At 42.4% G+C, this 21792-nt stretch overlaps 1 protein-coding gene across 1 annotated transcript in view; it reads right to left on the reverse strand.

Annotated features, from left to right (window-relative positions):
* Positions 1–2206: 2206 nt before the first annotated feature.
* LOC126267330 (uncharacterized) overlaps positions 2207–21792 on the reverse strand; it is a 75879-nt gene continuing 56293 nt past the window's right edge. Inside the window, exon 2 of the mRNA XM_049972435.1 lies at positions 2207–6392. Coding sequence (XP_049828392.1) covers positions 3120–6392 — 3273 coding nt within the window. The 3' untranslated portion in view covers positions 2207–3119. The remainder of the gene's footprint in view (positions 6393–21792) is intronic.

Below are 21792 nucleotides of genomic sequence, written 5' to 3' on the forward strand. Positions count from 1 at the left end.
ACATATGAAAGTTTGGGTTGGTCCGGAAGGCGTGCACAGATAGCAAACTGGATAAGGTGACCGACCGCTCTCCGTATACGGGAAATACAAATTCGAGCAACGGTCTCTAAAAAATTTTCATTTGTCACCTATACGTAGTACATCTGTCCTTACGCAGCTGAGGCCAAATTATTCGCCTTCAGAAAATTTATTTCGAAGTAATTTTGGACAGCTGTATATACTCGTAGTCATCAATGTCTGTTTATCTAGACATGAAAGTAAGAAGGGAACTATAGTTAGTTACCTCAGAGAAAAGTTAGACGCTTCTAAAGCGTCGTGATGCACGTGGCAGGGTAAAAAAAACGCATGAAATACGGTCCCTAATAAGAATGCTGCACAACAATAATAGGTACCGACATAACCTGGACGTACATAAGAATCTAACGCAATCCGCGCTAAGGAACATAACATATAAAGCTCGCATCATATTATCTTCGAACAGCGTAATAGCTTGCAATCAAAGATATGTATTCCATTTGTAGACCAAACCATGCAACCCAGGAGAGCGTTTTGTCACTCCACCTGCGCGCACCATAAATTAAAGTATTTCTTGAACCTAATACAAACGAAGCACTGTTGAAGTCTTAAAATCAAATGAAATAATGACCGACGAACTCAGGAGCAGAAGCATGTTGCCAAAATAAAAAAAGCAACTTAAAAAGAAACAGAATTAGAAGTGGCCAAAGGCACTATTATGCAAACACATCTACCCGAAAAATTACACATAATGTGTTTCATAACACAAAATAACAATAACAGAAAAGTTGTAATAAGCGAAAGGAAAAGACGAGAAAGGCAAAGAACGGGAGTGAATAGGTTTACAAACTGTACTATGTATTTGGAGAGTTAAAGAGCCCGTAAAGTTACAATAAAGACTATAAACACACAATAGAAGACCAGACAATATCTCAGCCGTAACGTTGCCAAAAATGCAGATATGGAATGAATGTGTTTTGCTGTCGAGTTTATTTTGGCCATATCTTTTCTTGGTTATGATCGTGTGTTAGTCCCATGGTTCGTTGAACCATATCACACGAATGCTGCAGCGGTATCGTGCAGATAGAGACCTCTTGCGACTGCAGTACAATAGGTTGAAAACTGGATACAAGTAGTAAGCAATATTTAGGAAACTAAAAATGACCTCGATGCACCTGAAATACTATAGAAGACGACATAAAAAGGTAACACGGTCTTCTGAAGGCAGAAGGGTTCACTGAAGTACAAAAAGATCCAGAGCAAAGATAACAACCGCTTTCGTTTCACAGAAGTTCTCTAAAACTACACATTCCTTAAATTTAATCTTTATGTGTCTTGTCCAGAAATGTAATGAAGATACTATCAGTTTAAATTCCCTACAAAGTGATCATCCCATGTGAAAACTCACTTCTCCCTGCGTATAGTGTGTTCAAATAACTTACGGGAATACAGCCGGATAATCTTCATGTATATTACTACACTGCAGTTCACGCTGTATGAAGCGCCATATATGTAGTATATTTATGTAGTATAATGATGATGGTGGTGCTGACGTGCTATTGTATGAGGTGCACCTGGCAGAGGGTTCTTCGAAGCCGTCTCATACTGCTTCTTACGTCCCTACTATTCGACACTGGTACAGGTTCTCCTAAAGACGTACATAAAACACACATTTGCCTTATTACTCACCGAAATGTGCCTGCTGTTGGAGACTCAAAAATCTGAATTGCGTAGTGGAAGTAAAATAGAACGTTGCTGGTGACAGTAAGTTAACTGATACTGTGAGATGTGAAACATATGTCAGAAGTATGTCAATATTAACAAAACATTAAAGTCAAGGTGACGTTTGAGTAGATTATTTTGAGAAGAAAACCACTTTCTCGTTTCACATCAATGACACCAACAGCCTAAGAAGTTTCTGTGTTTGTAAGTACAAAGCCATTAATTGTTCCTTTTACAAGAAGTTTAAGCAAAATCTCAAGTATTTCAAAAGGTCACCTAAAGCAAATGAAAGAATATATCAGTGGGTAACGCTGTAAAGATTTATGTGCAAGCCTTGCATAGCTCTCTGTCTTTGATGCTTTACAGGATCAGTAACGATTATTTGCATAAAAAGTGAAATATTTTGCATATCATAGTTTTGAATTAGATAAAGAGGTAATAAAAGGAGCTAAAGCACGATTAAATAAAATTAAAACGTATAAAAAGATGTATTTACACAGTCATTCGTTTGTTGTACAATATAATACAATACAGTATAAAAATGCATATTAACAACATAGTAGAATGAGGTTGAGCAGTCGCTGAAGTGTATATTGGCACAAAATTGTCTTTCACGTTCTTACCTAAAATAGTAGTTTCTCTAACTACATTGCCCGTGTTGACAGATCAAACAGCAAACATAATGCCGCACTCATCGCACAGACACAAGTAGTGCCTTATGAAGGAACGGAACAGACACGTTCTAGGGACACACGTACAGTTTTCCCACTAGTAGGAATTCGTTAGGTAGTTTATAGTAAAGAAGGTAAATAAGTCGTGGAAAACTTGAACACTTCCTGTATTACGTGGCAGCACCAGTAAAGTATTTTAGAATCCGATCGACATCGTCTCCAAGTTTATAACCCAGCGCACTGTCTCTATCGTCTTTTCACATAAAAAAGGTCGTGCAGTTCTCTGCAGCGAAGTATTTAGCAGCGATTCATGGAAAGAAAACCTGGGGCTGTGTTGGAGGATTCATATCAAGTAAAAAAAAAAAAAAAAACAAAAAAAAAAACCTGCTGTCCTCTCATGACCACAACGCCACAAATGGGACTCATGGAAAGAAAGTCGTGACATTCACACTGTTTTAAAACGAAAAAGCGCACTCTCCGACGGCAACAATAACGTCGCAAGTACAAAATTAATAAATTATGCTTACCGTACTAAATAACAACTCAGGCGCTACATTCGCATTGCTACAGCTGAAATTCTGTGGAATAAATACGTTATGCTGATGACTTTTGAACGGCATAGACGAATTAACGCCCATTGTCCACAGAAATTTTGTCGAAGGGCAATAACAGCGTCAGCTTTAATGGTTCTGCATGCCCCGTGTCGCAGAGTTATTCTTTCTTCTCTACCGGTGAAGAACTTGTCCGAGACTCCTGCGATGACTGAGCACTTCTGGTGTCTGCGCGCGACGTATCTTCCTGGGAACCAGACGTATCACCATATTTGTAATTGGCGTGAGGACCACTGAATGATACGTACGTCCCTGCATCGTCCGGCAGTTTCACATCGTGTTCAGGTAGCTGCGTTGATGTGTTGTTGCTCCGCTCTGCTGTTACGTCGTTCAGAGCTTTCCCAGTACGATTGAAAAATAACGCTATGCCGTGCTCAGCCACAGAGAATGGGAATGCTGACTGAATGTCACTAGGAACAGATGATCTCGCAGAGGACGCCGTGGAGTTCGTTGTTGCCGTAGAATTTCTCGTGTGTTTAGTGTAATTCCCGTCCTTTGTGGATGGAGATACAGTTGGCACGGAATTTGGCTCGGGTCTCGCTGATACGTCTACCCTGGCTGACGATTCCTGCTGCAGATCAGACCCGTAGGAAGATGACGGATGCTGTTGCTCGATGGCGTTCAGGATATCCTGTAGTAGGCCGTTTGAGAGTACCGCCGCGTGGGGTATGTTTGCGTTGGAGCCGTCTTCACCCACGCCAGGAGCTGCTTGAATATGCAGTTTGTAGCTTCCGTGTGCACCCTGAACTGTGAAATCTTGCGAGTTGCTGGCCGATGTCCCTAAAGCAGTAAGTGCTTGGGCTTCTGGTAAAGACAGGCCGCCACCATTATCACCGCCAGTGGCTGACACTGGCAGTGTCTCGGCAGACACATCATTTCCTCTGGAAGACTGGGCTGACAGGATTCCAGAAACACCTCTAGGATCTGGGCTGCCGTAACTAACAGACACTACTTGTGCTGAAGGAGCACCATACAATGTGGAGGGCGCGGAGGGACCTGAAGAGGAAACATAACTTTGGCTAAATTGAGATAGTGGGGGCCCGTAATTGGAAGAAGGAGCTGATGGGGCACCGTAATTTGAAGATATAGTAGGTGGTGGCGGACCATATTCACCACTGGGCACAGTACCGTGAATTATCTCGCCTTGTCCAGATGAATCACCAGCCACTGATGTACCAAACCCACTCGAAGGGATGAAGCCTGTGTCAGTGCAGCTGTGGCCACCACCATTAGGACCTTCATAGACATTAGACACTGTGTGACTCAAAGCTCCCGAATTGTCCAGATTACCAGCAGAAAATGAGACACTGCCACCTCCAAAGTTGGGGACCCCATATACTGTTGATGGAGGATACAAAGGCTGTGGAGGTGGTACCCCGTAACCAGCAGTGAGAGAGGAGCTCCCAAAGCCAAAATCTCCGGAAGTAATGCTGGAATAGCTCGTGGCTGCCAGTGGAGGGCGGTAAACGTTGGGAGGTGGAACAAGGAAAGTGTTCGAAGAAGCTGAGTCATCTGGTGGAGGAGGGGGTCCAAATGGTGCCGGTTCTGGAGAGCCATAAACGACTGGTGGTCTTGAAGGATCGTTCTGATTGGTCTCAGCGGGATCTGGGATAGGTGGTGGCAAGTATGTTGGTCCTTTATTGCCGTGTACATCAGTGCCGAATGTTTCTTTCAGTCTCACTGTCTCTGCAATTGAAGACAGCAGTCCAGGGGGTACAGGTTCTCTAAATTTAACGGGTTCCTTTGGAGTGACTTTCTTCCCTAGCGGATTCAGCTCAATGCTCTGACTCTTGGTGATTGTAACAGAAACAGCAGGTGATGGAGAGTGTATTTCGTCATGTCCATTACTCAGTGGCACACCAAGCTGAGCAGTGTCATGCTGTAAAGAATGTGTTGCCCCTGCATCACTATGTCCTGATTCAATTGTAGCACCCACTGCATCACCGATGCCTTGATCTATATTTAGAGCTGGAGCAGTTAAACCAGCAGGAGGCAGTGGTGCTCCATATTCGTTACTAGGAGCTGTAGGTATAGGACCTGCCTGTACAATGTCATTACCGTTTGGCAGTGAAGGCAACTGAACATCTCCACCACTTGGTGGTGGACCATAGTCAGGGCTGGGCAATGATGGAGGTGGTGGTGGAGGAGGAGAGCCACCATACCCTCCATCAGTAGAAGATGTTATAACAGTGACTGTAGCTGGTGGCAGTGGAGTGCCATAGTCACTACTTGGTGGTGCTTGTGGTGGTGGAGCGCCAAGATTGAGACTAGGAACACCGTATGTTGTACTTAAAGAGCTGCCAAAGGACCCACCTCCAAATAAACCTCCACCTGAACCAGTACCTCCACCACTCTGAGGAATTCCATACAGCTCTGCGAGAAGAAGGCTGGCACCATTTCCTGATACTCCCGAGTTTCCGCTGAAGCTAAAGCCAGTTCCGCTTGACAGTGGAGTTCCATAGGCTACACTGGGTGCAGGTGGCGGCGGCGAAGAATTCCCACCTGTTGGTGGACCATAAGTGTCACTCGGTTTGTGTGAAACGCCCAGCATTGGCTGCCAGCCATCGTACTTGATCACTGGTGGTGTAGGAGGTGCCCCACCGCCTCCAGAATGATGGAATGGAGCTCCATATGTGCTGCTGGGTGCAGGAGGGGGAGATATAGAAATTTGTGGGACACCATAGGTTGGTGTAGGAACTCCATAGACCGGCTTCGGAGGGGAGCTAGACAAGAAACTTGGTGGTTTCGATGGAGTGCCGTAGGTGAGCTTTAGTGGTCCAAGGGGTGGAGCAGGTGGCCTCAGACCGAATGGTGGTGGTCCATACTGTTTGGTTGGTGGTGGAGGCCCATATACTGGTCTAGGTGACTTTGGTGGCCCATACACTGGCCTAGGACGTGGCGGGTGTGGTGGACCGTACTGTGGTCGCGGAAAGAATTGTTTGTGGTGGTGACCTCTTGGTGGACCACCTTGTGATGGTAGCTTGAAAGGTGGTGGTCCGTAAGAGCCCGACGGTGGCGGTGGTGGTGGCGGCTCTGGAGGAGGTGGCGCGTATATGATGGTAGGCTGCTGTTGCTGTCCTGGGGGCGGAGGCCCATACACTGGACGAGGCAGAGGAGGCCCAGACGGGGGCGGCGGACCGTAGGAGTTGCTGAGCTGCGGGCCAGAGCCGCAGCAGCTGCCAGACAGCCCCAGCGTCAGCTCACGTCGGTCCGCACCATTTGAGGGTGTTTGCGTTCCGGCAGCACCGGATCTGTCTTCAGCGGCTGGGGCAGCTGGAGCAGTGGTCGTTGCTGTGCCAGACTGCATCGCTCCTGGAGCTGTCGACACCACACACTGGCTTCCTGCCACTAAAGCCGCCAGGAGCACGGCCACCTGGAAAAGAAGTAGACACCCATGAGAAATACTGTGTGTACGAGTGGGTTGGCATATGCGGCCAGTGTCTTCTTTAAAACTTTTTCTGGTGTTCGACAGCATCCTCACGTAGCTGTATAAGTCAACGTTTCAGCTACTGTTATAACACTATGAGTATCCGCTCTAATACCCAGAAAAACTTTACTGAAGAAACAGATTTCTCCATATATATCTTATAGAATACATTGACTGATAAGCTTTTTGTATATGTACCCCACTGCTGGAAGAGCGGTAGCTGTGATAATATTATAACGAATATAAAGGATGCTCTCCTAACAATCATCAGACGCGTTTTTCCTGGTGTTTAAACAGGTATCTGCAGTTTCATTTATGCAATGTGTAAACTGTGTCGGCGCAAAGAAATACTGGTCATCACACGTTTAATTCGGCTCCCAGTGTCAACAGAAAGTGTCGGTGTTGTTCTCATTACAAACAAAATTATTTTTGAATCGGAATATTACATGCCCATTCGGTAGAGCGGTCTCACTTTAACCTACTGCGATATTGGTTTTGTCGATACGGATAACAGATACGAGACGGAAAATCAGTCCACCAGTGGCGCATGAGTAGCGCTAGTGCATAGTGATATCAATCAGGCCAAGGTGACATGCGAGTCGCTATCCATGTTAAGACATATTGATAAAACGAATAGCACCACTAATGTGGGACTGATAAATGGAATGGACACGTAAAATTAAGCTTTTTGCTTGTGATGGGACGCAATCTGATGCTTTCCATTGGGACTGGGCGTCGCAGGAAAGAGAGGATGAGGAGTGTTTGTTTGGGCTGACACCAGCTACAAATAGGAAATACTATGTTGCAAATATCTGCTGAAACACCAGAGAAAATGTGTCTGACATCTTTCACGAGTTCACGCTGTATGAAGCGCCATATATGTAGTATAATGATGATGGTGGTGCTGACGTGCTATTGTAAGAGGTGCACCCACGAATAGGGGCATATTTTCTGAATCATACCTGCATGTACATGACTACTCTACAATTTATACTCAAGTGCATAGCAGAAGGCTCATAGAACCAGCATCACACTATTTCTTTGCCGTTCCGCTCTCTAACAGTGAAGGGAAAAACGAACACACAAATCTCTCCGTCTGAGCTCTGATTTCGGTTATTTTATTACAATGATCATTTCTCGTTTTATGGGTGGGTGTCAACAACGTATTTTCACATTCGGAGGAGAACGCTTGAGACTGAAATATGTTGCAATATGATTGTACTTGAACCACTCGAATAAATAAAAAAAATTCTTTCAAACACATGAACTGACTCAAATTCACAAGTTCGTTGACTCACTCGCCCTCCCTCACTCAATCACAATTAACTAACAATCGCTTTACCTCCCTCAACTTCTCTCTCACTCTTCCTCACTCTCATTTAGACGATATTCCTCTGTCTATGTTCCACACCACACACATACACACACACACACACACACACACACACACACACACACACACACACACAGTTATTTTCAATGCAATACCGATACAAATATAAATGGGATTTAGAAATAAAATGAAATGCTATTAATGTGCAAAATGCCTCAAGGGACCAAGCTTCCATATACACCAAAATATTAAAATACCCCTTGTCAATCCGAGAGATTTTGTCGGTGCAATTCGGGCTCAACCTGTGTATACAGATCCTTGAGTTATTCGCGAAAGATTTAGGACATTGTGAGAATCGTTAATTTTCAATAAATGCAGCGGCGTCTCATTCTAACAACGGAGATTTGTTAATTACCTACAGCCTCAAATTTTTGGAATAATTTTAGTACACGATGCTGGAAAGATTAACGAGATAGACCCATCCGTTTAGGAGAAAAAAATTGACGTTCAATTAGTCAAACAGATCTTGGGTTTTACACATGCTATAGGTAAACAAATGATTATGTTCTATATCATTTTTACGACTTTCATTCATTTGGCGGCTACATTGCTGCGATACTGAAAGGGTACTACGGATCAGTGTAACCAGGTGATACAGTTTTGTGGTACTCCTAGCAATGTATTTATGTTGAAAGAGGGAAAATCTGCACGTTCGTTGTATAATTAACAGAAAGCATCGACGGATATTCAGCCAGTGAGTAAGACAGGGTAATCGTAAAACAGTGGACTCGTATTGGGGTGAAAGACGGTTCACATCCACGTCCGGCTGTCCTGATTTAAGTTTCAGCAAAGCGCTTAACGTGAATTCCGGGATGTCTCCTTCTAAGGCCGATATTCTTCTATTAACTTTCCGAGCTCGTTCTCCAATAACCCCTTCGTCAACAGGACATTAAACCAAAAATGTATTTCACTGCTTTACTTATTAGAGAGGGCGTAAGAGGCTCGCTATGCGGCTCATGGATGTAGCGTCACGGCGCGGTCCAGCTTCAGCTGGCAGTAAGCGATACACGGCGTAGCAACAAAGCGCGACGCACGGTGCCGAGTCACGTCTACTGCTTGTCGCGCTCCTGGCTAGCGCGCCCAACGCGAACGGTACCGACGTCCATGGAAATAGGCTGTCACTGTAGTTATTCAGTAGTACAGTGAGCACTATAAGAAATCAGCTAAATTTCGATTACGCGATAAGACACACAATTCTGAAGGCTGCAGTTCAACTATATACTTAGGGTTTAAAATTTCAAATAACCTAAATTGGAACGATCGCATAGATAATATTGAGGGTATAGCAAACCAAAGTCTGCGATTCACTGGCAAAACACTTAGAAGGTGCAACAGGTCTACTAAAGAGACTGCTTACACCACGCTTGTCCGCCCTATTCTGGAGTATTGCAGTGCGGTGTGGGATCCGCATCAGGTGGGACTGACGGATGACATCGGAAAAGTACAAATATGTATTATCGCGAAATAGGGGAGATAGTGTCACAGTCATGATACGTGAATTGGAGTGGCAGTCATTAAAACAAAGGCGTTTTTCGCTGCGACGGGATCTTCTCATGAAATTTCAATCACCAGTTTTCTCCTCCGGTTGCGAAAACATTCTGCTGCCACCCACTTACATAGTGAGAAATGATCGAGATAAAATAAGAGAAATCAGGGCCCGCACAGAAAAATTTAAGTGCTCGTTTTTACCGCGTGCCGTTCGAGGGTGGAACGGTAGAGAGATAGCTTGAAGGTGGTTCATTGAGCCCTCTGCCGGACACTTTATTGTGAATAGCAGAGTAATCACGTAGATGTAGATGTAAATGTAGATGTAGATACAAAAGAACTTGGCGATCACTGCTGCAGATCTGTGCACAGGATTCTGTGGGAGCAACTCCAGTTGCAGTCGGTCTCACTAATTCCGATTACATGCGAAAATGAGACACCTTGCTGACGGGATGCGGATTTTACCCAAATTATCTCCATAGATTAAAAACACGAAGCAATGGCAGATGGGACTGTGGAGAAACGAGGGCACGTGAGCAGTGGTAGAGTATTAAAGTATAAAACGGAACGAAACTCCAATAGAGGCGGTTTCGCAACTTTTAAGATGCATCTTCTCGTGTATATAAATGCTATGTCATATGATATACGGTGTTGTTACAAAAAGCCACCGAGTAACAGTTGGCGTGGCTAGGCAAAGTTCACAGCCCTGCTCAATTGATACAAACCATCGTCAATGATGAATGTCCAGCTTATATTAAATCAGCAGCCCTTATCAGTTTATCAATTAAAATATGTTCCTGTCGGCCTATTTCAAGCAACATACATTGCCTGTTCATTGCCTTAGACCGAAAGAAACCGTCAGAAACATACAAAGTGATGACGATTAGTGATGTCCATACAGACTAGACAATAGTAATGAGTAGTGCTGAGGATTTTGTCTAGCTACGCCATGTGTTACTCTGCGGCATTCTGTAACAGCTCTCTATGCCATATGACATAGCATTAATATACACAAGAAGTTGCAATTGAAAGTTACGAAACCCCTTCTGTGGGTATCTAATGGACTTAAATAAACACAAGTACAGTGGACTATTGGACTTTTCACTCAATTTTATACATTAATAGTTTTAAAAGCTGTATTTAAACACCGGTTTGAATGAATTACCAATCAGTTAAGTGTAGCATTTCTTCAGCTACGATTTGAGTAGAAGATTTTATTTAAAGTGCATATGTGTCAACCAATCTTTTGCTTCCCAGTACACATTACTAGGGCGACAGATCCTTTTCGCCACATTACCCCCTTTTATCTTTAGAAGAGAGGGCATTCACAATGAAATCTAAGAATAAATGACGGAAACAAATGTTCAGGTGTTGAATTAAAATTCACGGTGAGAGTATATCAGTAAAAAGATTCCCTGACGACATTGGTATACTGAGCAAAAGTCAGGACGATCAGCAGGACATGCCGAAATTCTCAGAAAACAGTATGTGGATTGAAAGTAAAGATAACGGAAGCAGGAAAAATAGCACAAATGGCTCAAAAATGGTTCAAATGGCTCTGAGCACAATGCGACTTAACTTCTGAGGTCATCAGTCGCCTAGAACTTAGAACTCATTAAACCTAAATAACCTAAGGAACATCACACACGTCCATGACCGAGGCAGGATTCGAACCTGCCACCATAGTGATCGCCCGGTTCCAGGCTGTAGCACCCAGAACCGCACTGCTACTCCGGCGGGAGAGCACAAATGAAATTGCCAATAAACTTAACGTTAAAATTGGGGACCAAAGAATAAACGAAATGAAAGGATGCTATAACCTCAAAGCAAAAATAGCTCATATGACCTTACTTGGTGGAAGGAATTTCATCTACGTCTATATTCCGCATATCATTTGTCGGTGTGTGGCGGGGGTAATCCTCTTATCACTATCTAATACCCCATACTTCCGTTCTCCCGTGAATGGGGCATGGGTTGAATGATTGTCAGTAAATTTTGTTACCTCTAATCTCTCTAATTTTCTCCTCGACAACGAACGTTTTGTGCACAGTATTGTATGGGAGCAATTCATAAATTGTGGGAAAACCAGAACGTAAGAAAAAATGGTTCAAATGGCTCTGAGCACAATGGGCCTAGAACTAAGAACTACTTAAACCTAACTAGCCTAAGGACATCACATACATCCATGCCCGAGGCAGGTTTCGAAGCTGCGTCCATAGCGGTCGCGAGGTTCCAGACTGTAGCGCCTAGAACCGCTCGGCCGCCCCGGCCGACCAGAACGTAAGAGAATCCCAACATTTGAGAAGTGGTTATACAGGTGAATGTTCAAAATTATGGGGACTGATGAAGTAAGAAATGAGGTTCTCGGCAGAATCGGCGAGGTAAGGAGTATACGAGTACAGAAAACACTAAGAAGAAGAAGAGACAGGACGACGTCTGCTAATAACTTCCATGATACTAGAGGGACCAGTAAGGCAAAAGCTTTAGGTGAAGATAGAAAGCGCAAAGTATCCATCTGATAAGTGAGGATGCTGGGTTTATGTGCTGAAATGAGGAAGTTGTTAAGACTGGTGGGCATGGCGAGTCACATGAAACCAACCAGAAGAGGAAATACTTCATTATTTTTTAATGAACGTGTAATAGTGATACTCGCCTGCGAGCGCCTTTAGCGTTCTGAGAGACTCATAAATACTCATAAATGGTACAAATGGCTCTGGGCACTATGGGACTTAACATCTGGGGTCATCAGTCCCTTAGAACTTAGAACTACTTAAACCTAACTAACCTAAGGACATCACACACATCCATGCCCAAGGCAGGATTCGAACCTGCGACCGTAGCAACAGCGCGTTTCCCGATTGAAGCGCCTAGGACCACTCGGCCACAACGGCCGGCTCACAATCACTCTTGGAATATACAGTAGTAATGTTAATCTTATACGAATAACTAGTGTTGTCTTGAAGAGTAATCCTAAAGGAGGAACTCTTTGTGTCGTGGTACTTTATGAAAGGCAGCCATTTGAAAAAATCTTAATTTGAGTAAGTTTAAGTCAAAATACTAACCGGATAATTAATTATTTCCAGACGCATGTTGTAGGAAAGCATTGTTCAGAGAATATACTAGAAGTTAATGAATACTAAGGTACGCTCGTTTATCATTTTCGACGATTACGTGAATTTCATGTGAGCAGCAATAAGATGTCGCTTACGTCTATCGGCATTAGTGCGAACTGATTTGGTACGCGAGCCTTCACGCGGCTACGATTATAAAGAAAGGAATTTTGCTCTCTTGTTTGAAATTACGAAATCTATGGAACTACCGATCACTCCTCATTAAGCTGCTATCATTGCACAAGGGCAGACACCGGTGACCTAATGCGGAAAACCGATTTGCAGTTTCAGGATCATCTATGTCTCCAGCTTCATCCGAAGATTTCCACCAGATTCTCAGGCACGCAGAACATCGACTAACCGAAGTTTACTATTCTTCTGAAGAAATAGCTACGACGTTGTTAGTACTATCATGCACACTTGGTAGCACAATGATAAGACAGGATGCAGTCTTATGGCTACTAGCTTCAAGCTGTCATTTTGTTTTCGTATTAGTTTCTTGGAATCTATTTATTCAGAAATGGAGATATCCAATTTGCATCTAAGTCTGATTAGCTTCTTGCCAAGTAATTTAATTTCTACTCTTACTAAGAAAAGAATGCAAAGATTCAATCATTATTGCCTTGTGACAGAATAATTTAGATTTTGCAAGGCACTTCGTTCTACTCACAAGGCGAGTAATCGAAATTGTGACACCGAAAATTTATCATGTCACACTTAATTTGTAATATTTTGATATAGAGAGATCCCATTTCGCCGTTCACTGTGATGTTTTATTACCACAATTCTCTAGCCTGCAGCTTCACTCGTTTTCCATTAGTTCCCACATATAAATATTTTATTCGGCTTTAATTATGAACTAGTTGCCAGAAACCGGCTTTGATACGAAATGTCTAAACGTAAAAATGACTTTTACCACGTTAAAAATTAGGTCACTTTCAACTCTGTGTATTTGGCACCAATTTTGCAACTGATTTAAACAACTTCCCAATGAGCTACAGACTTGAAATTTTAACCATACAACTCGATGTCCATGGAATATTAACTCGCTTCCTTGTCTAGGGTGTGGCGGAAGATACTTTGTTTACCAATGTCATTTTCCAATGAACTAGAGACTTGAATATTTCACCATAGCTGAAAAACAGATGACAAAGCAATATTATCTCGTTCTGAAGTCTGGTCTTTGGAGGACTGTACTTTGTGTACCACTGAAATTGCCGTCTTGTCCTGTTTGAGTAGTCAATGGTGCACGGGAAGTATGACCACCGGTAAGCCTCCATGTTGGCTCCAATCTCTGTAATTTTAGCATTCGTATACATCTACATCCACATCTATGTCTGCATCTATACTCCTCAAACCACCGTGAGGTGCATGGCAGAGGGTAGGTCCCATTGTAGCAATATTAGGATTTCTTCCTATTCCACTCACGTATGAAATGCGGGAAGAGTGTTTGAATGCCTTTGTGCGTGCAGTAATTATTCCAGCCTTATCCTCACGATACCCATGTGTGCGATGGGTAGGGGATTGTAGTATATCTCTCACCATTTAAAGCCAGTTCTTGAAACTTTGTTATTACCCTTTCTCGGGATAGTTAACGTCTGTCTTTAAGAGTCTATCAGTTCAGTTCCTTCAGTATCTTTGTGGGACTCTCCCACTGATTAAACAAACCTATGGCTAATCGTGCTGCCCCTCTCTGTATACGTTCAATATCCCCTGTTAATCCTATGTGGCACGGGTTCCACGCACTTGAACAATATCCGCACGAGTGATTTATAAGAAATCTCTTTTGTAGACTGATTGCACTTCCCCAGTATTCTACCAGTAAACCAAAATCTGTCTCCTGCCACATGCTTTACTTATAACTGAACCCTGATCATTCCACTTTAATATCCCCACAAAATGTTACTACCAGTTAATTGTATGAGTTGTTCTATTCCAACAGTGATGTATTGATATTATAGTCATAGGATACAACATTTTCTAGTTTTGTTACGTGCAAAATTTTACATTTCTGAACATTTAGAGCAAGCTGCCAACCTCTGCACCACTTTGAGATCTTATAACGATCTGACTGAACGGTTATGCAACTTCTCTCAGATAGTACTTCATTATAGATAGCTGCATCATCTGCAAAAAGCCTGGTTTTACTGTTAATATTCTTCGCAAGATCATTAATATACAACTTGAACAGCAAAGTTCCCAGCGCACTTTCGTGGTGCACACCCGAAGCTACTGTCGATGGCTCTGCACCCGAGATAACATGCTGTGTCCTCCCTAGAAAAAAGTCCTCATTCTAGTAACAAATTTCACGTGATACCACTTACGATCGTTCCATTGACAAAAAGCTTAAGTGCGGTACTCATTCAAATGCTTTTCGGAAATAAAGAAACATTGAACCGACCTGGTTGCCTTGATCGAAGACTTTCAGTATGTCACGTGATAAGAGTGAAATTTGTGTTTCACATGATCGATGTTTTCGAAATCCATGCTGTTTGGCAATGAGATCAATCTGTTAAAGATACCTAATTAAGTTTGGGCTCAGAATATGTTCTAAGATTCTGCAACAAATCGATGTCAAGGATATTAGAAGGTAAGTTTGTGGATCACTTCTACTACACTTTCTGTAGACGGGTGTGACCTGTACCTTTTTCCGAAAACTGGGCACGGTGTTTTTCTTTGAAGGATGTGCAATAGATTATAGTTAGAAGTGGGGCTAATCCAGCCGTATATTCAGTGTAGGAAATTACTTCTTTCATTAATTTTTTCATTGGTACTAGGATTAAATTAAGGCAATTCTCCTGGGTTTTCCTCTGTGAAGGAACATATGAAAACGGATTTAAGCATTCCAGTTTTTGCTTTGCCGCCCTCAAATTCAATTCCTGTCTTATGTGCTAGGAACTGGACACTAACTTTGGTGCCACTAACAACCTCTACATACTACCAAAATTTCTTTGGATTTTGTGAAATGTCATTTGACAATAATCTGCTACGTTAGTCATTGATGACATCAAGCATTGCTCTTTTCACAGCTAAACTCGTTTCATTCAACATCGCCCTTATCTAAAGCGCTATGCTTTTTTTACAACTATTATGCAGTAATCTCTGTTTGAATAGAAGTTTCTTTACAGTGGCTGTACACCATGGAGGTTCCCTCCCACTATGAACTGTTCTACTTGGTACATACCTGTCCAGTAGGTGATCAACCACTCGTTTAAAGTTGAGCTAGAATTCTTCTACATGCTCCTGGCCTGTGCTTAAAGTTTCAAGTTCCTCACTGAAGTACGGCACTACTGGTTTTTTATCTAGTTTACTGAACATACATATCCTTCCGTTTAGTGGTCCTTTGTATTTTGGTAATCATTGTTGTCACAACCGCGTCATGGTCACTGATACCAGTTTCTACATGAACATTCTCAAAGGCGGCAGGTGTCTTTGTTCCCATTGGATCCAATATTTTTCCAAATGAGTGGAGTTCCTATTTGTACCTGGTAGTTTGCAGAGAAGGCATTCAGTGAAGTTTCACAGGATGTCTCATCACGCCCACCAGCAACAACACTCTAATTTTCTCCATTAATTATTGGGTGATTAAAGTCTCCACCGATGTTTACAGTATGACTGGTTAACCTACATTAAAGTGAACTGAGGTTTTCTCCAAAGCTTTCGGTTATATCAGGAGATGAGCCTGGCTGACGATAGAAGGGCCCAAATATCATTTTACGCGCACCCCCGATACCGAGTATTGCCCACCAATCTCACATTTAGCTTCTATTTGTATCTCGGTGGATTTGTGTTTGCGTTTTTTTTCGCGAGATACACGTCTATTCGGGAGATACACGTCTTTTCACGAGATACGCGTCTTTTCGCGAGATTTACGGCTTCTCGCGAGGTACACGTAAAAGGAAGCACTTCATTGGTTGACTGAGATGAAGAGAAACTGAAATAAACCTGACATTTACTATAAGTCTGTGTTGTAATCTCATCAAAATATTCGAAATCGATGAAAAGCTTCAGTACATGCAAGAACAAAAAAGCAGAAAAAAACTACTTAAATGAAAATGAATTTTCAATATGTCACTTTTTTCAAACTGGATTAAAAAGTGTAGGGTAGTTTCTCGTAATCGCCTACAGATTCCTAACATCATACACATAATCACTTAAAGTTGTGACTGCAAATTTCTAATAGCTATGAATTACTTGTAAGATTTATAACGAAAAACGTGGGGAGCATGCTATAGGTTACAGTAAGGAGGTGAATTACTGATGTATTAATTATACGGTTTTCGTTTTAAATCTTATGTCTTCACACGTACTAAAAATACACAATGACGATTTTTCAGTGCCCTCTGTATGGTGTTAGTAATCTCTATGGGACTAGGACAAATTACGTGATACAAGTTTAAAATAGTGCTAAATCAAAAGTTCATTTTTATGTAAATAATATTTTAATGTAATATTTCAGTGCACACTCCACTGATGGTCATAGAGATGACCGATTCAATATGGCAAATGCCAATTCTGAATCTAGAGTGGCTCTGGTTTACAGTATACATTTAACGGAAGACATTTAGTGGACAGCCAGTCCAGTATGGTACAGATTCATTATTGTCAGTAACACAAATAAGTAGCTATTTTCGCATTACGTAACAGAAAATTATTAGTATCATCGGATGAAACATAAAACAGCATTATCCTTCGACAAATGTTGTGGTTTACCTCTTTGGTCTTCCTACTTTTGTTTAGAGTATCGTTAATTTCGTCTTCTACTGAAAACTTTAAAGTTTGAAAGACGAATTAAATTGTGAGAAATTTAAAGAATTTCTCGCAGTGGATTACCAATGTCAGAAATCCATGTAGCTGTTTCGCTTTTCGGCAACCCTTATCAAAGGAAACGTAGACAGTGCAAACCAGAGATTTATCAGAATTTTGACTAAGCCGAAAGCGATGCATTTAACGCAGCCAGAAGTAATTCACAGAGTCATTTTTGTGTTATTGCATAACTTCCTAACCGGGTTAATCCATTTTTCCCTCAGAGCATTCGTTCTAATTTCTTCCCACAATGTGATTCTAGCGACATTCACATACGCTTTCTGCGGTCCACAAAGTTCATATGGACACTGTTGTCTTTTCTCCTGCGTTATTATAATTACTGTCTGATACATTGAATGTTATCAAGACATGATCGTCATTCCTAAAACCACTAACATAATGTTTGGGTTCTTAACCACTAATTTATGCTTCAGAGTGGCGTTTTGACAGAATAATGAGACTTACTGATTTTCGGTATTGGCTTTCAGAAAGCAAACGTAGGCTATATCGAAGATGGGTAAATGCATCACATCGGTATCTTACTTCTACCTTCCGATATAAAGGTTCTATCCGAAACTTTACCCGCATAGCTGCAGTCCTGGAACTCTGCGATCGGCTACATTCCATCCATTGACGCTTCCTTATACTTGTCACACAGGATTTTCTGTACCACTTTGTTTCCAATTTCATCCATATCCGAATACGTCAAATGTTAGCATGGAACTATACCACCGTCATCCTTAGAAGAATGACAACGGCACACATCAGTATCATCTCGTTAAGGTCACGCATGTTACATCGATCAATGTTCTTTACGCATTTTAGTTTTCAATGTCTGAAACTGGGTCATTGTCCACTTCCAGGCTTTTTCACTACTCGAGAATGTAAATCCGGACATAATATTAAAATGAATATATGTATGTTACTCACTTCCTCCTAAACCACACATGTTGCTTACCGCCTGGAAAGAATCACTGTGGGAGATAGAATCACCTACCCATCAGATGGGTGGGGATGAGGGTAAAAGTGTCAGTGTAGTGCAAAACGTGTGATTATTGATATTTTATTCATCCAGTATTTGAGAATGAAAGCAAATGGTGACCTGCAGCAAACTTTACGCATAGCTTCAAACCCTTACGAAACTTTTTCTCTGTCATGACACCCACAAAATGGCGAAAGGAAAAAAGTTTCTCTCTGACTACGTCTCCGCTGTTCGTGTACTAAAACTGCTGCAGGATACATGACGTTTTAATGATGTAATTCCTTACTGTTAACTGTATTAGTGACACATTTGTCTGACTGTATTCAGTAATAAAAATGAATTTACTCTCAAAACCATATCCCTGTAGGACACAAAGTTCAGTAGATATCATCTCATAAACACCGAGATTAATGAAAAAATGACGCATCAAGCATGACGTTTAGTTTACCATTTCTTTGCTACTGTCCGTATTCGCAACACTTTTCGCAGACAGTATCCAAATATGTTATTGAACGCACCTAGAAAAATACATTACTGTGTGATCCATAGTTCAAGAGATATGACGTAATAAATGCTCAGATGCCTGAAAAACTAGAACATCATGCATGAAGTTTTAAATTACTGTTTCTTATCGCTAATGCTATTAGCAGCACATTTAGTGTATAATAATCACATGTACCTGGAAAACTATATCTTTGTACGACTCATAGTTCAAGAGTTATGATGTCGCAAACTTTGGGCTGCGTGGAAAACAAACTGCAGGGCTGAGATTCACAAGAGATACAGGTGAAATATGTGTACAAATATATGTGAAATATGTTCAACGTATGTCACATATACGTGGCTTAGGCACACTCTAGAAAATCTGCAGTTAAAAAGACTCTTCCTAGACCTCTGCATCGATTTCAACAAAATTTGGTACACATATTACTTGCTATCTGGAAAGAAAAACTGTGGGGGTAACACCCTGCAACCTCTTACTGGTGTGGAAGTGACAACGTGGGGAAATCATGCAGGGAGAAGATAGGCAGAGAGAGGGAGAGAGGGGGAAAATGATAAGAGAAAAAGAAGAGGAAGAGATGAACAGAGACGGCGCAGGGTGGGAGAGGCGAAGGTGGATAGTGAAAGGAGAAAATGAACTGAGACGGGGGGGGGGGGGGGAGAGATAGGTAGTGAAGAGGGCAGGAGGAAATGAATGGAGGGAGGGGGAGGGGAAAATGAGCACAGTAAGGAAAGAGGGCATGGATAGAGTGAGGAGGTAGGAGGAAATTAACAGCGAGAGGAGGAAGGAGCATTTTGGTAAGGAGGGGTGGGGAGGTGAGGAGATGGAGAGAAAGAAGGGGAGGAACTGTTTGTGGTGCTTGTTGACCAGCAAGATCCACAGATATGTCCATCGGAAAACATACATTGAACCAGTTGAGACGTCAATACAGTTCCAGTATCAGTGTCCAATATGTAAAAGACGAGTTACAACAGCTGCGGGCTAACTTGCCTCATGAGAGGAGACAATGGCGTTAGGACATTAATCTCTATCGAAACAGGGCACTCATTCTGGTCAAAGCTGGTGCAGCTTAATAGTGCTAAGTGGTCTCAAACTGCAGAGTTCATTACGAATGTGACTAGATTTTTCAATCACTGAAAAACATCATGTACCCCTCTCAAACCCTTCTGGGCGCTGAGCCTTCTTTCGACACTTATTTAAGTATATTTGCACTGTCCATTTCCGCCCTTAATCTATCGTCGAGCCTTATCTACTGCACTATAACTGTGGAAAGAAGATTGAACGCCTGTAGTAGGAGGCTGAGTTGATGTTTTAGACGCTGCCAGGGCAGTGAATAAGGTAGTGTACGCTCGTTTCCAAGCCACAGAACTGGGAACGTGGTTTCGGCTTCTCTCAAATGGCACATGAAGCCATTTTTCTATTGGAATGGGGTCGTGACGACTAAATTGGAAGAGTTATGGTGTAGATAAAACACGTGGTAAAATATGTAGCCGCCATAACTTTGGAGGGATACGATGCGGACGTGTTGGTCTGCGTACCCGAGTCGGTGAACTTCGCAGCTAACGAGAATGTGTTGAGCGGTGGGCCCATAATGTCGCCTTTTAGTGCGCGTTAATTTATAAGGCCCGGTCGCTCATCACTCGTTGGCACTCGGCAGAATTCCAGCACGCGAAAGTAGCGGCAGAGGCAGCACCTGCGAACGGCGCGTGAAAGGTGGGCAGCCGTAAACCAGCGAACGATACGCCGTTAATGATAATTACACGCCATTAGGACCACCTCGACGGCGACGGCAATAGCCCGAATTTATTGGGCCCGCTGTGCGGACCTCCCTTCCGGCAAGGCTGGCTTGCTGGCTGGGGCGCTGTGGGTGGTGATGGCTCGGTCACGCCAGTGTAATGGCGCTCCACACAGGGTCACACAGCAGGCTCACTCTTCTCGTCTGCGGCTTCCGCACTTTGCTGTTTGAGTCAGTTAACTGTGGGGCTACAGCGATCTTCGCAAACGCAGCGGCAAAGACTGTAAAACATACTCTTAAGCAAAGTATGGTGTGGAAGAGAGCATAAATATTCACTGTCCACGAAGTACAGGTTACTTTTGTTGCAAACACATCGTTTATTATCCCCAAACAAGGTGGTCGATACAGCACTGACGCCTAGTGAATTACGTACAGAATATCGAAATATTATAGTTCAATTCTTTTACCTTGGCGGTTCGCGCATTCCCGCCCAGACGAGGGAGATTGCTGCGTTGCCAGTTGCATGCGCCAAGAGAAGCAGCGCCATAGTATAGTTCGCAAACTTACGTTTAGGGGGAAGCGCACAGTTCATGAAGTAAATCCACCACGGCCGCATTAACCCTTTCGCTGCTGCAGAGACGTGCTCCCCGCATTCCACCCTGTGCGCGATTATGTCATCACTGCACTGCTCGTTTGTGCAGACGCATGGTGTTTCGACTGCTTTGACACGCTTTATCATTCGATTTCACAAAAACTATGAAGCCCTATATTTTTTTTACACATCTTCTTGACAGGTACCTTCTCCCCATAAATGACTTGTTTTGATGTTCAACGCTGTTATTGTGCAGCATTAGATGTAGTAAATCATTGCACGAAATTTTGAAGAGTTTGGAGAGGTAAAAGTCCATAGCGTATACTTTCCGTATAGTCGATTTTAGTTGCCACTAGAAATTTCAAAAAATTACGTTCAAATGCATAAAATTCATGAAGTATGACACTTCGATATTGTTTTTAAATAAAGAAAATATAAGCACCAGGTAAGGTATGAACTCAGAACCTACGGCATAGCAAAGAGACACTTTAACCATTACGCTAACCCAACTGGTCAGTAAATGGATCTTCCAAAGGACTTTAATATAGCACGAAAAATACCGACAAACATTGTTGGTATGACTATGAATTACTCACGTTTCTTCAAAGTACAACAGGAAAGAAACAATTACCACTGTTCTTTATTGCGAAAAAGCGGTTTATGAGAATGATACTAACACCTTTCTTTGCTATTGCCTGAATTAGGAGGCTTATTGCTTGTTTGGTTTAATTAATTAATAGA

The sequence above is a fragment of the Schistocerca gregaria genome, chromosome 4 (genome assembly GCF_023897955.1).
Source record: "Schistocerca gregaria isolate iqSchGreg1 chromosome 4, iqSchGreg1.2, whole genome shotgun sequence".
Taxonomy (NCBI): Eukaryota; Metazoa; Arthropoda; class Insecta; order Orthoptera; family Acrididae; genus Schistocerca; species Schistocerca gregaria.